This window comes from Argiope bruennichi, chromosome 6, assembly GCF_947563725.1.
Source record: "Argiope bruennichi chromosome 6, qqArgBrue1.1, whole genome shotgun sequence".
In the NCBI taxonomy this organism is placed as follows: Eukaryota; Metazoa; Arthropoda; class Arachnida; order Araneae; family Araneidae; genus Argiope; species Argiope bruennichi.
Genome location: NC_079156.1, coordinates 103,516,973 through 103,535,011, shown reverse-complemented (window position 1 = coordinate 103,535,011; position 18,039 = coordinate 103,516,973). Strand labels below are relative to the sequence as shown.

Genomic DNA, 18,039 nt, shown 5'->3' with positions numbered 1-18,039 from the left:
ATAAGGAAGCCTAATTTATTTTCAACTAACTTGAATTCTCTCAAAAAGCAGATACGTTAACTTCTGGCTAATATGAAATAATTACAATGTATTTAAATGAGTTGAAATTAAAGACATTGGTGAAGGTTTTTTTTTTTATTTCGTAATGAAAATCGCACTAGAAGAATCTTATTTAATAAATTTGCCATTGCAGATGATGTGCGTGCGTGTTCCAAGTAAACAGTTCACAGAAAGTTGGCGAGCATTTGTTTCACCAATACGTACATAGTATGCATTTTTGTGCATCAAAATTCATGAATTGAAAAAGAAAAAAAAATCCTTTTTGTATTAGATTTTTAATTTATCAGTTTTCGATGTTCACTATTAAATTTTATTTCAATTGAAATACTAATTAATTGAAAAATTAGAATTACATTGGAGTTTATGTAGTTGAAGTGATGCGGCCGGCGTGGCCTAGAGGTAAGAACTTGGCCTCGGTACCGGAGGGTTTCAGGTTCGAGACCCGATTCCACCAAAGAACCGTCGTGTAAGCGGGTATGGTGCACGCTAAACATCCGGACTAAACGTTCTGTCATTGGTGTGGTGTAATATGGAAAGGGGGGTTGCTAGCTCAGGTGTCGTCCTCGTCCTCTGACCACGGTTCAAAATGACGAGGTCCGTCCCAAAATAGCCCTAGTGTTGCTTTAAAACGGGACGTTAATATAACCAAACTAAACTAAAACTAGTTGCAGTGATACATTGCTAACTTGATATATTTGGTGTGATTTATATCGCTTTAAGACAGTTAATTTAGTATAATTTTAAGATTAATATTTAAGCATTTAAATTCTGTTTTTAGACAGTGGTCAGGATACGGAAAGAATGGATAACAAAAAAGAAAGCTATGATAGATAGATATCGCATCATGATAGATAGATCTTGTTTATTATTTGGATAGTTCGCGAGGTAGAAAGATATCTCGCGAACTTAGATATCCTTGTCATTGAATGACCTTGGCAGTGCGAATAAGCTTACTAGAGGGTTACTATTCGCAACACTGAGCAATAGGTACTGACCCATAACTGATTCATTTGCCTACTTCTTCCGTAAGAGGTACGCTGCTTCTTCAGTGGAAACATAGCTAACTCAAAAATCGCTATATTGTTGAAGTTTCCAGGGAAGCGAGAACCCATTTATGTATCCGTGGACTCCTGGTCTTCATATATATTATGCTTCGTATATCCAGTAGGTTTAACATCTATTAGGAAGAAGGTATCTAATGGGAAAAAAGGAAGAATAACGAATAAGGTGTTTTGTGCACAATTCAAAATTTGTTATCTTTGTATTCTAGAAATACAATCAAATATATTTGTTTTGAGATAAACTGGTAAACAGAATTGGAAATAAATTAACACCTAAGGACAGTAACACATGACATATTGAAGTCCAAGGTAACTTTGGTGGTGGGCAAAGATAACAAACACAGAGGTTTAAAGTTTTCACAAATTAAGATTCGCTTTCATTGTAGCGAGGATCGGTAGTGCCAGTCCTGGTCAATGTTACACACTGTGGTTTATCATCGTACGGTACTTCGCTAGTGCTTGTGGAACTTCCATAATATGCGTACGGCCAATTGCCAGGTATGTGAGGGTAAAGAAATGATGAAACCATGGGTAGAAAGCGGCATTGGGGGTCAGTTGAAGGCGGGCTGATGTATGTGGGTAACTTCCCTGCCCAAAAGCTGAGAGGGTGGTGTTTGACGGTGTCAGATGGCTGAGGGATTTCGGAGGAGAGATCTTCATAATCGTTATTTTGGGGTTTAGGAGACACTGGAAAACCTGGAATAAAAAGAAAACAATCTTACATTTTAACATTCATTGTACATTGTTCATAGTTAATTTAATGATTTTTGTTGATTAATTTAATGGTTTTTAATTTATTTATGGGGTAAAGTAAAGAGAGAAAATCTTTTCATCTTTTCTTCAAAATGGCGATACTTATATTTAATTAATAATTCAATTATTCGCAGAAAAAGTAATTCTTTTTCTTGTTTACTGTAGAGATCCAGTGGGATCAGTCTCCCGAAAACTTTCTTGCATACTCTCTCATTAACTGGTCATAAAAGAGAATGCCGGGTGGATCCAAGCACAGCCCACCTCTTGGTGTCTTTTTGAATTCCCGCCAAACGAGTGGTGATAGCGTCGCCAATGTGGCAACCTAGGTGGATTTATTTATTTATTTTTTATTATATTTATTTTATTTTCTTTCTTTATTTTAGTATTATTATTATTTATTTATTATATTTATTTTATTTTATTTATTATTATTTCTGGCCTTCAAGTATCGTTTTTTAATTGAAAAATAAAGTAATAACAAATATTCAATTAGTAGTCAACTTGGCGAGATTTCAAATAAGTCGCCAAGAGGTGAGCCCATCTAGGATTTTAATGAGAATGCCTTGCACGGCATTGGCCTACAATAGTTACAAAATATCATCTTTTGGCATGCATTTAGTATTTTTAATGAATCTGTCGTGTCATCCTTGGCGATTAATCCCTGGCATTCCTTTAATAGTATCCGAAAATCGAATTTGTTTTTTCACATTTTTCTCAACCGATTGAAACAAAGATGCACTTGTAGTCACAAAATCTCATGCCAAATTTATATTTACGTCATTGCGTTTACATGTTTCTGAAAGTACAGACCGACAGACAATCAATCCTTTGTTGGATTTGGCTCAAGATTTCACAGGTGTCTACACTCTGGATGTTAAATCTGTATATCTAATCTTATATCTTAATCTTATCTATCTAGAGTTTTGTAGTTATTGTGTAAACTTATAATCGAACGATTGGCCAGGCAGACTTCCTCTGAGCATATTTCATTCAATTTGCAAATTTCTGTCAAATTTTATCGATAAAGACCGTATAAAAAATTTCATCAGACCAGCGCAAAGTGTTTTTAAGTTATTTTTATCATAAACAGACAGACGGACGGACTTCCAAAAAATGTGTTTTTCGAACTCAGGGCGATCTAAAATGTGGAGATTCATAATCTCGAGTACGAATTTTTTTGCCGATTACTATACTTTCTGTATACTACGTATATGAGAAATTAAAAATGAGCTATTTTTCTACTTTTCAAGAAAATAGCTTCTTTATAATAGACATAGAGTGGTAGGGATTTTGATTCCAGTTGGTTTACCAAATCTAACCAATTTCGTGAATCAAGGATTCAAAAGATGGAAGTATTTCATGCTCTGTTAGTAGAAATGATCGTATATAAAATATCATAGATAAAAGCCTGACTTTGATGCAATATTTGGAGATGTAGTGTTTTCTTAGGGGATTCCGGCATATATTTGAACCTCGCTTGACGAAAAATAGTGGAAAACTTCCTAAATTCAGACCGCTAGCAACGAGGAATTTGCTAATGAGGTTTAGGTTGGCTAATCCAATTTTTGAATAATAATAACCAAAAGTAAAGATAGATGATAGAGATCACAATATACCTAGAACTATCTGTCTGAATTGCTTTAGACTGCTTTGACCAATTGAAGATTCTATACTTCCCACTTAAATCTTTCATTCAACGTTTGACTAGATATATTAGATTAATTGAAATTAAAACCTCCAACATTATATGTAAAAATATAAAAGTTAATATTACTTGATATTGCTTCTTTTACGAATAAACAATGTCTTCGTGTTTTCAGAAGAATTTGTCTTGTTTCTGTCCTTTGAAAATCTAACAACTAAAGGGTACCCCAAAATTTGCCAAGATTTGAATTTGCCGCCATTCGTGCACTAAATGTTGGCAACCCTATTTAAAAAAACCATTTGACAGCTGATAATTTAGGATTAGTAAAAATGGGGCGTTGCACGATAGAACAACCTGTTTTCATTATTGAACAATATTTCAAAAATAATGAAAGTATGGAGGCTATAATTCGGAAATTTGAGAACTTACCCCCAAGATCGGGTAATTTAACACTATTAGATTTCTTTTGATGATGATGTCGTGTCCGCATTACCATGGAAAGGGGATGCAGCAGCTTCTGAGGGTAAATACCCCTTAGCCCCCGAGGGCAGAAGTCTGACTCCTAGCTCATGAAACTCACACACATTCGCTTGCACAACCCCTTTTTACAGGGGGGCACATTCACACACCTCACAGAAAGAATACAGATGAAGAACTACCATGCTTGAATCGGGATTCGAACCCAGGACTCCCAGATCACGAGGAAGACGCGCTACTCCTATGCCAGGACGCCGGCTTTGGATTTCTTTTTAATGGGTTATTTGAAGTCAAAGATCTATACTAACAATCCCACAAGCACGCGTGCATTTAAGGTGGAAACTCAACGTTACATCAACGTAAGTCAGATACATTTATGCAAACTGGTCATGGAAAGTTTCGTCAATAGAGTCCGTATGTGCGAGCAAAGCCATGAATGCCATTTACCCTATGTTATTCCATACATAATCCTATCTTGTGTGTTTTACAATTCAATAAAATTATAATAATTTAAAGAAAAAAACTGTGTTTTTTTATTTAATTCAAATCTATTTTCCCTAACCCTAAACTATCATTTGCTAAATGGTTTTTTAATAGGGTTGACAACACTTTACTCACGAATGGTGACAAATTCAAATCTTGCGTCAATTTTGGGACACCCTTTATAAAATACAGCAGGAAAATTAATTTTTTTTTAATGGAGGTACTCAATTACTTTCAACCAGAAATATTAATTATTAAATAATTACCGCCATAAATGAAATAATTATCATTAATGCTTACTTGAGTTTCCATTGGTCAGTTTCGCCTTGAAGTTCGTGCTTTCCACAGAAGCATTTTCGTATGTTGTTTCGGATGAACTCGGAATCGAGTTTCTGGTCAAAACGTCTTCAGCAGGAATCCGGTTGAAACTAGAATCTGAAAATATAGAGAAGAATATTTAGTAAAGGAAGCCAAGGTAGGGAAACCCGACCATCCAAAGTGGATATGTGGGTGATTTAGTCATTGCGACATTAATAGAACAAATCAGACACGCATAGCAAAGGTTTTCAAACTCGTTATACCTTATAACTTCAAACAAAGTCAATAAAATGCAATACAAAATTTGCATATGATAAGTGAAGATTTAGAAACTACGAAATCTATCATTCTAACAGAATTTTGAAAAGATAAAGTGCAAGAAATAAAAAAGTAAATTGCAGAATGACAAATATAAGATACAAGATAATGAAAATAAAAGTATAAGAAAAACAAAAAAGGAAAATAAAAGTAAATGAAAAAATATAATAGACCGTAAGTGTAAAGAAAAAGTATAGACAAAAGATAATTTTAAAAATTAATTATAACAAAATATACATATATACAATTAGTGTATAACATTTGGCAAAACATAACACTGCTCAAAATCTCAATCTGTAAGTATTGTACTCTGTAAGTATTGTATCTATAAGTATTGTACTCTGTAAGTATTGTATCTATAAGTATTGTATTCTGTAAGTATTGTATCTATAAGTATTGTACTCTGTAAGTATTGTATCTATAGGTATTGTACTCTGTAAGTATTGTATCTATAAGTATTGTACTCTGTAAGTATTGTATCTATAAGTATTGTACTCTGCAAGTATTGTATCTATAAGTATTGTACTCTGTAAGTATTGTATCTATAAGTATTGTACTCTCTGAACATTATTATGCAATAGATGTTTCAATACATTTTGTACAATGCTCTTCAGCCGGCATCCTGGTATAGAGATAGCGCGTCTTCCCCGTGATCTGGGCGTCCCGGTTCGGACCTGGATGTTTTTCTTCTTCTGTACTGTGAGGTGTGTGAAATGTGCCCCCTGTAAAAAGGGGTTGCACAAGCGAATGTGGGACGCATGAAGTAGCTAAGCTATACTCTTGACCTTAGTTGGCGCCACCGAAGAAACACAAGATTCTCACTCGGCTTAAATTGCTGACAGATAACTGTCAGCGGGCTTATAAAGTGCCATAAGGCACAATGCTCTTAATCGCAATCTTTCCAGTCTTATGCTGAATCTATCCCAAAATTCTCACGGTTTTATAACTGTTTGAAAACAATTTTTCTCTTATTAATCTGAAATTTAAGGATCCATAAATATAATGTCCCACATTTCCTTCATCAATATCGTAGTCACAATCTCATGATATCCAAAGAAATGAGTATGAAACGTTGAACAACCATGAAGTCAACATTTGGTTATATAAAAGTATCCTTGGCCTCTTTCCGAAATCACTGAAATCAACAACCCTCCCTCCCCTAAAAAAAAACAACTCCCATCTAGTTTGCCATTTTCGCATAACATAACTGTTTTTCTAATTTTAAGTTTAACCCGTGACTTAGAGGATTTTTTTAGATGAAAATATATTGTTTCTCTTTCACTTGCCTTTCTGGCTAGAGAATCTGCATATTCTTTACCCATTATACTCGTCTCGTTACCTTGTGGACCTTCATCCACTAAATATTGGAACATTTAGTTCAATCAAATGGAATTTTCCGTATGGGATTTGTATTCAATAAACAAACAAAACAAAAATTAAATTATATTTTATATCTTCGATTAATAATATTTTTTGAAGCTACATGATGGCTTGTTGTTTTGAATTACGGCAAGATGACGAAGACAACACTAGAGATATGGATGTTACTTCTAAAATTCCATAATACACCATTATGAAGGCTGTTCCGCAACGGTAAATTTCACATGCATTAGTTTTTAAATACATGGCGGATTCTCAATGGTATTGGATCTGGGATCTACGGTCTTCCGCTTATAAAATCCAGACTTATTATCTGTACATTATAAGAAGATTTCGAATTTGAAACTATATTCAGATTGTTCATTCTAATCGTAGCCTAGTAACTATTTTTTAGCTAGTTAGAAATGGGTATATACTTGCAATTGGATGAATGTTATAAAAGACGTAAGGAATTTTTGTATGCTTGTTTAGACAATTAATAAAATGCTGTAAAGATTACAAACTCTAAGCTTTATAAAATCTACCGGTCCTGTTAGTCATATTTATAAAATATTCTTGAACATAAGCATGCTAAACAAAACAAAAATGTTCAATTTTTTTGCGACTCATTGAGTTATTAATTAAGTCAAAGTGTTCGTCATTTTGTTTTCATTTTTGCGATAATGCAAGTCATTGGGCTGAAATTAAATTAATTTAGTACCATTTTTCTAAAATTCTTCTAAAATAATAATCTTAAAAAAGAACGAAACATTTTTTTGTAATTTAATTTTACTTTACGGTTGTTTTAATCATAGTATTTTTGACGGAGTTTAAAAGAGTTTTATTGAAATTTATTCTCTAAATTAGTTTCAATATTTGTAAACAAATACAGAATTTTAAGTGAGTCATTTTTGTTATGAGCCATGTGGCTATAAATGTATATCTTGCAGTTCCGCTCCAAACCTAATACAAAGCAAAAGTTTCAATAAATATTTTAATCCTTTCTAGGGCCGTGGGAAGTATGCTTCCCACCAAATTTATCAATCTTTGTATGAATTTATGAGGCTGGCATAAGTTCTGACAATTTTTTTTAGTAAGTCAGAAACTTAGATGCTTCAGTTGTTTATCTCACACAAAATTTTTTACTTAATTATTAATTAACCAAATGAATTAATTAATCAAATTAAATTTATCTAATAAGCTAAATGAATCCCTTTTCTTATTCTAATTTCAAGCCTAAAAATATTTTAGCATAATATGGCCCTTTAAAGAGTTAAGCTAAGTTTATGCTTTATTACTTTTAATAGTCCGATATTATTAAATAATATTTGGTAACATTGCATCGTTTAAAAAAATTTAAGAAAAATAAAAATAAAAACTTCATTTGAAACAAGATTTATATATAGATTTGAATTTGTTTGTAGATCAGTTTAAAGAATTCTCTTAACAAATTAAAAAAAATTTCTCACATAATATTCAGATAGACACTATTTAGACAAAGTGAGGTTTTGACTTGGTTGCTAAAATTAGTGAAATTGGTGATGAGAAAGGGACGAAAGAAGGAATCAGTAGCTATAAATAACCCTGTGTCTACTTGAGAAGATCGAAGATAAAATATTTATGTACATATTCAGCGTTTTAAGCCAATTATGGCAAAGAAACTTAAAAAAAAAATAAAAAAATCCGATTCCAGTTTCCATTTTTCCTTAATATGCGGCTGAATACAACAATTTTTTAGCTGCCATTACAAACGAGCATGTGAAATTATTTTTATGTTTGAAGAAACATAAAAGTAACAACAATTATGTTATTAAAGGGAAACAAGATACTGTAGCGAAGTGAGATGAGCGAGGATAGAACCTGGGACCTTGTGGTTCGCAGCTCAGTAACATGACCACAATACAAAAGTAATTGCTCGTGTATCGTAGCTGTTAACTGGCTTATAATATGAGCTTTTACTATAATACAATAAAATCTAGAATTGCAATGTCAATATAATTGGATCATATTTGAAAGTAAACACTTTGAACAATACATTTCTTACAGTAGGTATTCCGATAGAAATTAGAAATGAATAGATTTGCATCCTTCGCTGAAGCTACAGGTGGGTGCAAATACAAATTTACAAATTTCAATTTGTATAAAATAGCAAAATTTGATACAAAGTTTCCGTTTTGAATTGTGTTTCATAAAGATTGTGACTATTGAACTGGTAAACTTCTTTTCAAAATCTCAGAAGCAGTGGAGGGATATATGACTTGATTCAATATGTCGCTTACCAAACCAGTGTATTCGTCGTCTTTCTTGGAATCGGTTAGGCTGAGATAGTTCTTCGATCTTAATGTCAAGACTCTCTAGGGGGATAAGATTTAGTATAATAGTAATATAACTTTAGGATGCTATTTCATTAAAATATCAAAGTGCAAAATCTAGGCAATTTCGAGAAAAATAGCCTTTAAAGTTTTGCCATAGCTTAAATGTTGGTAATTTGTCTTTGCTTCCAGCAACCCAGTGCCGTGGTTGCCGAGGTAATCGCTCTGTAAGCAAGGGTTTATGGTTAGATTCTAGATGCCAGCCTCTTTTTTGCCTTTAAAAATTTTCAAGATTATTCAAATTAAATTAATTGTTTACGAACAATTTTAATTAATATCCCTTTACTTTTTATGAAAAAATATTTGTTCGCCTAATATTTGAATTGTAATTATATTGATAGTTAAGAAATATTGTTAAACGTTGGATGGAAACATTATTTCATTTTATTTTTTGTGTGGAATTTACTTTTTAATATCCCTTCATATTTGCATCAAATCGCATCATATTTTTCAAAAATATTTATTTTTTCTTGAATTTACTTTTCACATCAAATTATATCATATTTGTATCATGTCACAACATATTTGTTTTTTATGGAATTTACTTTTTGAGAGAAACTGTTTTCTCAAATATTTAATGATTATTTCTTTATTTTTAAAGTTTCTTATAAGCTTAAAAGTTGTTTTTAAGCTCGTTCTAGCCGTCTGAAAAAAATTGTCTTATTCTTTATTACTCTTTCTATCGATCTTCTCAGACTTTTGCATCCCTTAATAAGAATCTAAATGATATGTACTATTATAAAAGCAATTTCTACTCGAAAAATAATGCTTTCTAAATAGAGAGCTTAAAGTTTAAAAAATAAACCAATTTATTTTTTATTAATCATTTATATTTATGAAGATTTTTTTTTACATTTTAGCAAAATTTAAATATATTATACATTGTAGAAAGTAGTGAGTTATAATTCATTAATCCGATAATAAGATTTATTATTCATGAGGTAGAATGTGACGAATACATCTGTTTCATTGGATTCAATTTCAGCTTGTCAGGTTTTAACTTCATTAATTTTAATTTATTAATTAACTGAGATGATTGATTCCATTAATTAACTGAACTGGAATGAAGCTACGATTCATCAAATAAAATTCTTAGCAAAGTCTGTTACTCGTTATTGAGGGACGAATGTACCTGCTTCATTGGATTCAATTTTCATTTGTAAAGTTTTATCTTCATTAATTTAATTTATTAATTAACTAATTCAGTTAATTAACTGAACTGAAATGAAGCTACAATTCATCAAATTAAATTCTTAGCAAAGTCTTTTACTCGTTACTGAAGAATGAATGTGACGAATGAACTTCCTTCGTTGGATTCAATTTCCATTTGTGAAGTCTTATCTTCATTAATTTAATTTATTAATTAACTAATTCAATTAATTAACTGAACTAGAATGATGCTGCGATTCATCAAATTAAACTCCTAGTAAAGTTTTTATATTAATTCCAGAACCATAATTACCATACGGCCTGTCACTGTACTATAGTATACATATATATACACAATAATTTCAATTTTTTTTTATATACTAAAAATAATTTCCTATTTATTTGAATTTTGTCTTCAGTTTAACTTCTGTATTACGTCGGTTAATATTTTCCCACAAAACCAGAAACGCTATATCAGCAAACTCTTTTCTAATGCTATACAAATTCAAAATATTTTATAGTGATTGCTTTTTCATGCTTTTGCCTTCATAATCGGCTCGCAGCTACTGAGTTCATCATGACTTTAACAAGAAATCTTCATGAAAGATAAGGATTGGACTATTTTGTTAAATCACAGACAACACAAACAGTTAAAGAATTCTAAGTCAGCTTTTTCAAAGAACGTAGAATGTTTTACAATTATGCATACCAGGATAATAAAGGCTGAAACAAAGTTTTTAACAAATGTGTCAGTTTACAAAAATATTGAATTTTTATTTGAATATTTTATGTAAACATTGTACCACCAAGAATAATATATTATAGCATTAATCGTAAATATACCATATTTTGAGAAACTTTGATTTACTTTATACTAACATTTAATTATATTTATATAATTATAAACTTATTAATTCAAAAGATAAAATCTGATTCCTGACCTTTGACTTGAGATGAAGAACACTCCATTAACCTTGCATTTGAAATGTTATGACTAGGATCGCCGTCTAATCTGTTTTGGATATTGGTCGACTTGTTTCCCATATCCTTTTCGATTAGAGACCGTTGAGGGGACGTGGTCGTGGAACTTATAACGTCCTTGCACTTGTCTTGAACTGAAAAGTTTTTGTCATTGCCTTTCTGCAGCTTTCGTTGCTTAGCTCGCCTATTTTTGAACCAAACCTAAGAAGACAAATGAATTCATTATTATTCTTGAACCAAACCTAAGAAGACAAATGAATTCATTATTATTCTTGAACCAAACCTAAGAAGATAAATGAATTCCTTACTATTCTTGAACCAAACCTAAGAAGACAAATGAATTCATTACTATTCTTGAACCAAACCTAAGAAGACAAATGAATTCATTACTATTCTTGAACCAAACCTAAGAAGACAAATGAATTCATTACTATTCTTGAACCAAACCTAAGAAGACAAATGAATTCATTACTATTCTTGAACCAAACCTAAGAAGACAAATGAATTCATTACTATTCTTGAACCAAACCTAAGAAGACAAATGAATTCATTACTATTCTTGAACCAAACCTAAGAAGACAAATGAATTCATTACTATTCTTGAACCAAACCTAAGAAGACAAATGAATTCATTACTATTCTTGAACCAAACCTAAGAAGACAAATGAATTCATTACTATTCTTGAACCAAACCTAAGAAGACAAATGAATTCATTACTATTCTTGAACCAAACCTAAGAAGACAAATGAATTCATTACTATTCTTGAACCAAACCTAAGAAGACAAATGAATTCATTACTTCAGGATAGCTGATTGAATGAGTTTTGAACCGTAAAACCTAAAACAATCCAAACTGCTCATTGAAAATATACCAGTTATTGTAAAATCTTTGTTTTTAATTCAGTATGCGTTACATGAAATCATTTAATATAGCCAACATGAATGGTCTCCCCGAAATTTTCTCGCGTACTCTCTAATAAACTTATCATGCCAGAGAAAGCTTTGCATGACACTGGAGTACAATAGGTATGAAATTTTTTTTGGCATGAATTTAACCTTTTTACTGAATATATCGTGTCATCCTTGGCGAGTTAGTTGGCAATGAATCCCCGACATACGGTTAACAGCATTCGAAAATCGAATTGTGTTTTCGACACATTTTTCTAAATCGATTGAAATAAAGATTTGACACAAAACTGCACTTGTAGTCACAAAAACCCATGCATTTGATATATTTAAATCATTGCGTTTTTGAATAACCGCTTTAACATGTTTCTAAAGAACAGACAATCAATCCTTTCTCATTCTTATCTCAAAATTTGACGTGTCTATACTAAATCTGTGTATCGAATTTTATTTTTCTTGCTCTCTTTATTCTGTAGTTAGTGTGTTCACTTATATTCGAATTTTGGAAGGCCGGTCTTCCTCTTTTCATACGTCTAGCGCAAAGCGTTTTTGAGCAATCTTTGTCACAGATAGACAGACGGACATTTTCCAAAAGTGTGTTTTTCGAAGTCGGGGACATTCGTGAAAATCTGGAGTTCCAATTTTTTGACGATTACCATATTTTATACGCATTCGAGTAAGAAAAAAATGTATTGTACTATATTTTTTGCGAAACTTATGTAACAGTAAAAACATAATAAACATTATTATTGTAATAGTAACTTTTCATAATATGAAATTTATCTCATAAAACAGAAATTTAGAAACAAAATAAATTTTTTATATCATTTGCTAAAAACATTTTATATCTTTATCGTATTATTTTATTTCTTTGAGGAAGAGCAAAAATGATTATGCAAAAATGTATATAATATTTTTATAATTTTAAAAACTGGGGGAAATTTTATAAACTTTATCATTAGTCATTTCAGAGTAATTCAATTTGGCATTGGAATGTCTTTGTATTAATAAATTTAGTGATTACTGTTTTTAATTATTTAGCACCTCATTCTAGAAAGAAATTACGTTCCGAGTCCTCAGTTCGAGTCGCACTTTCTGCTTTACTTGTTTATTATGCATTTATATTTAGTATTTTGCCTTTTATAAGAACACAGTTGCCCAATATAGCTTTGACTGGTTTCAAGATTTTACATTATAGGAACTAGCTTTATACGAGAGCTTTCTATGTTTTGATATCACATGAATACTATTTTTATTAATAAAAAAAGTATATATAAAATGATAGCTAATCAGAGATTTTCATGTTCTTTTTTGCAAAAAAAATTTATTTCATCAAATGTTTATTTTAATATTCAGAAATATTATTAGAAATCAATTTTCAATATTTGTATTTAATAATTTATTTAATTTTATTATAAATAAAAATCTGACAAATTTTTTTCCATCTAGACTAGTTGTGTGTATGAGTTACTATATTCTTTTAAGCATACAGACATAATTCAAAATATTCCTTTTCCTATTTTAAATGCCGAAATTCTTCATATCTTGAGAGTGAATTTTTTTATATTTAATAATTTATTATGATAATATGTTGTAATTAAATAACGTATTTTACAATGTTATATATTTACTTATTTTTATAATATAATTCATATATTATTTTATTTTTTTGTTCTGATAACGTTTAATGGATTGAAAAGGAGCTTGAAAGTAAAACCTATATTTTTTTCTTAGTTATAAATAATGAATGTAAAAAAAATCTGTTGAAAAACACAAATTATAACAACTGAAAGGAAAAAGAATAAGAAGAAAAATACAAATTACAACAATTAAAATGAAAAAAAAAATGATAAGAAAAGTATAAACTGATACAGAAGAAAGGGGATAAAAATACAATTTGTCGCGGAGAAATTTAACAAAATGATTGAAATTGTAATTTTGTTGTGCCATAGAATAAACTGACACGCAATAATGGAACAAATTGTTAAATAAAAACTGTTTAAAAAAAACTTGATGACATAGGAAAGAAAAAGTGTCGCAGAACCACTCAAAAAGTGATATAAAATGCAAACTGCAACAAAAAAAATACAAGAAATATTGTAAAAATACAGTTTCACACAGATGAATCCATGAATTAACAAACAAATACAAAATGCCAAGAAGAAACGGCAGTAATGATAACAAATACAAACTACTACAAAAAAATACACCCATAGGAAATGATTTAAAAGTGTAGTTGGCACGGATGAATAGAATAACAATTAAATGCAAAAAAAAAGAAAAAAAATGATAACAAATACAAACTGTTACAAAAAAGAAATACTCCGAAGAAATGATATAAAAATGCAGTTACCCACAGATGAATAGAAGAAATAAAAAACAAATACAAAATGCCAAGAATAAAGGAAAGAAATGACAACAAATACAAAATGCCAAGAATAAATGAAAGAAATGACAACAAATACAAATTGCCAAAAATAAATGAAAGAAATGACAACAAATACAAATTGCCACAAAAAAAATGACAAAAAAATAAAAAAAAAGTGTCCAAATTTTTATTTTATGATGTTTTTTCCTCTCACCTGTATTTTAGGTTCGGGTAGTCCTGTCTTCCGTGAGAGGCTCTCTCTATTCTCCAAGTCCGGATACTGAGTCTTAGCGAAGGTCTGCTCCAGAGCTGCTAATTGTTGCTGCGAAAAGGCCGTCCTGTTACGTCTATGTTTTCCTAACGGAGCCGAGGCCGCATTCCTGAAATCTGTTTCATCAAATGTTATAGACTAATGTTACAGACGCCATAGTCGTCTTAAAACCATATTCAATTCATTTATTTTTTAGAAAAAAATTCGTAATATCAGTCGTCTAAAAACTCACTTAAAAATTGATACTCTATATGGATAACAGAAACGGTTACAAAAAAAAAAAAAAAAAAAAAAAATTGACAAATCGCTTCAAAATATTTCAATTTTGGTGATTTTACTTTAATTTTAGGTCTAGTCATATCATTATAACTTCCCTATGGAAATTGATGTTCATATTTTCTAAAACAATTATCTTACAAAAAAATGATCTTATCTTAAGTCACAAAAAAAATTATCTTTTTAATGATATCAATTTCATTTCTGCACAGTTTCCCCTTTAAATGAATATATTTTAAATTCAATTTGGTACATTATATGGAAAAATGCTTTTAAATGCTATGAAGGAATTCAAACTATACGTTAAAATATTCAGTAACGTTTTTTTACCAGTCATTTAACTCAGTAGTAGCATTTTCACCTCTGCTTTTATTTCGTAGTATATATACTTTTTTAATTTGAAGTATACTGACTGAATTCATGTTTTTCAATTGTATCAAATAATAAATTAATCATTTAAGAACCTAAAAAGTCTATAAACTGAGCGAACTAACTAGTCGCCAAAAGCAGCTAGTATTACAAAAAAAATCGTAATATCGGAGAAATTCGATAAAGCTTCATGCAAAATCACAGGTAATTTTTAAGCGCATAAATTTAGTTCAAAATAATTTAATTATCTAAAATTAAATGTCGCTAAAATAACAAATTGGTTTGGAATAAGTTGAAAGATATAAAAACCAAGTAAGGCTTTTACATTGAGGATAATTATTTTAACTTCTGTTTAAGCCAACAAAATAATTTAAAATAATGCAATATATTCATTGTTGGAACTGATATTTTTTTATATGTTCTTTAATGAAAGTTCGAGAAATAAAAAAAATATCCATATCTATACTCACTCAATATCAGTTATGACAGAAAAGTACTAGAATTATTTCTTATGTTAAATTGTTTAAAAGAATGTGGAATATTTTTAAAGTTTTAAAATATTTTAAACTATTTTCATTTTGTCTGAAATTATGAGTATAATAATATACTAAATGTTGAAAATTTTCATTAAAACAAGTAGACCTATACCAAAATATTGTACTATTAAAATAAGTAATTTATGGTATTTTATATCAGAAATTTTAAGTAAGGGAGATTTCACACCACATAAAAGGAATTTTGTTTCTATACTGCATAAAAAATAAAACTTAAAAATTTTTTTAGATTTTACAGTTTCTTGTGAATTGGATAATTACATTAATAAAAACTTAAAAGTGTTTCAAACATTGTTTTGTTTTTTAATTTTTGTTGTTTAGTAATTTATGGTATTTTATATCAGAAATTTTAAGTAAAGGAGATTTAACACCACATAAAAGGAATTTTGTTTCTATACTGCATAAAAAATAAAACTTTAAATAAAATTTTTAGATTTTACAGTTTTTTGCGAATTGGATAATTACATTAATAAAAACTTAAAAGTGTTTCAAACATTGTTTTGTTTTTTTAATTTCAAAAAACTACATTGTTTTGAAGTAATCAGTAGAACGCCATTCAGAAGAAGATTTACTGTAACGGATTTTTTACAAATACAGTACTGTTCTCAATGCCTACTTTCATAAGAGATAAAATAAAAATATGTATAATATATTCCAAGTACCATATATATATAGTTTTTGTTTTCTAGCGAAATTAAATTTATATTTATCGTCTTTCAAACAAACTGCAAAACATCGAAATTCAGCAAACAGTTATAATATAATGCAAATTATACTATTTATTCTTAATTACTTGCCTTCCAATGTGTACGGTCTTGCCATCCATGGTACATATGGCTGATAAAAGGGTGCCGTGGCTGGTCTGAACACCGAATCCAACGCTGCAGAAGGTCCTAAAGGTATGTATCTGGACCCGCTGAGGGCTGCATATGCACTTGGATAACCTTGAAGTCCATCCTAAAGTGTAATGAAAAGATAAGTTAAAATGATGAAATTTAATGCCATAGTACCGTGCTCTGTTTCAGAAATGGCATTTTGTATTACGAAATTAATACGACTACATAACTGTGATTGAATTTTTATACTTTCTATTACTACTATTTTATACTTCCTTTTATTACTATTTTATACTTTTATACTTTCTATTACTACTATTTTATACTTTCTTTTATTACTATTTTATACTTTTATACTTTCTATACTACTATTTTTATACTTTCTTTTATTACTATTTTATACTTTTATACTTTCTATACTACTATTTTTATACTTCTTTTATACTTTCTATACTACTATTTTTATACTTCTTTTATACTTTCTATACTACTATTTTTATACTTCTTTTATACTTTCTATACTACTATTTTTATACTTCTTTTATACTTTCTATACTACTATTTTTATACTTCTTTTATACTTTCTATACTACTATTTTTATACTTCTTTTATACTTTCTATACTACTATTTTTATACTTCTTTTATACTTTTATACTACTATTTTTATACTTCTTTTATACTTTCTATACTACTATTTTTATACTTCTTTTATACTTTCTATACTACTATTTTTATACTTCTTTTATACTTTCTATACTATTATTTTTATACTTCTTTTATACTTTCTATACTACTATTTTTATACTTCTTTTATACTTTCTATACTACTATTTTTATACTTCTTTTATACTTTCTACACTACTATTTTTATACTTCTTTTATACTTTTATACTTTCGCTTTTTATTTTATTTTCTCAAGTATAGAGGAAATTTTAAATCATCAAAAATTCCGAAACTTGGAATTTTGACAAATCGTTATGTTTCAGACCACCCTGAGTTCCAAAAACATACTTCTGACATTATATCTGTCTGCCTATGACAATGACAATTCAAAATTGCTTTGAACTGGAAGAAAAAAATTGATAGTGTCTTTACACAAAATTTTGAGATTTTTATCAAAGTTTGAGCGAAATCCATTCAAAGTAAATCTGATTGTCCGGCTGTCCGAATATAAGTTAACATAATAACTACAAAATAACAAAATTTGATAGTGTCTTTACACAAAATGTTGAGCTTTCTATCAATGTTTCAGCGAAATCCATTCAAAGTCAATCTGATTGTTATTGTCCGGCTGTCCGAATATAAGAACATAATAACTACAAAATAACAAAATTTGATAGCGTCTTTACACAAAATGTTGAGCTTTCTATCAATGCTTCAGCGAAATCCATTCAAAGTCAATCTGATTGTTATTGTTCGGCTGTCCGAATATAAGAACATAATAGCTACAAAATAACAAAATTTGATAGTGTCTTTACAC

General features: G+C 29.6%; 1 protein-coding gene across 1 annotated transcript; it reads right to left on the bottom strand.

Moving 5' to 3' along the window:
* Positions 1-1,485: 1,485 nt before the first annotated feature.
* Positions 1,486-17,579, bottom strand: LOC129971882 (homeobox protein ceh-36-like). Its single transcript, XM_056085859.1, has 7 exons — positions 17,571-17,579; positions 16,519-16,678; positions 14,466-14,638; positions 10,937-11,177; positions 8,754-8,828; positions 4,780-4,914; positions 1,486-1,817 (listed from the first exon to the last, which is right to left on the bottom strand). Exons 1-7 carry the CDS (start codon positions 17,577-17,579, stop codon positions 1,486-1,488), a joined length of 1,125 nt encoding a protein of 374 aa, XP_055941834.1.
* Between the last annotated feature and the right edge of the window lie 460 nt (positions 17,580-18,039).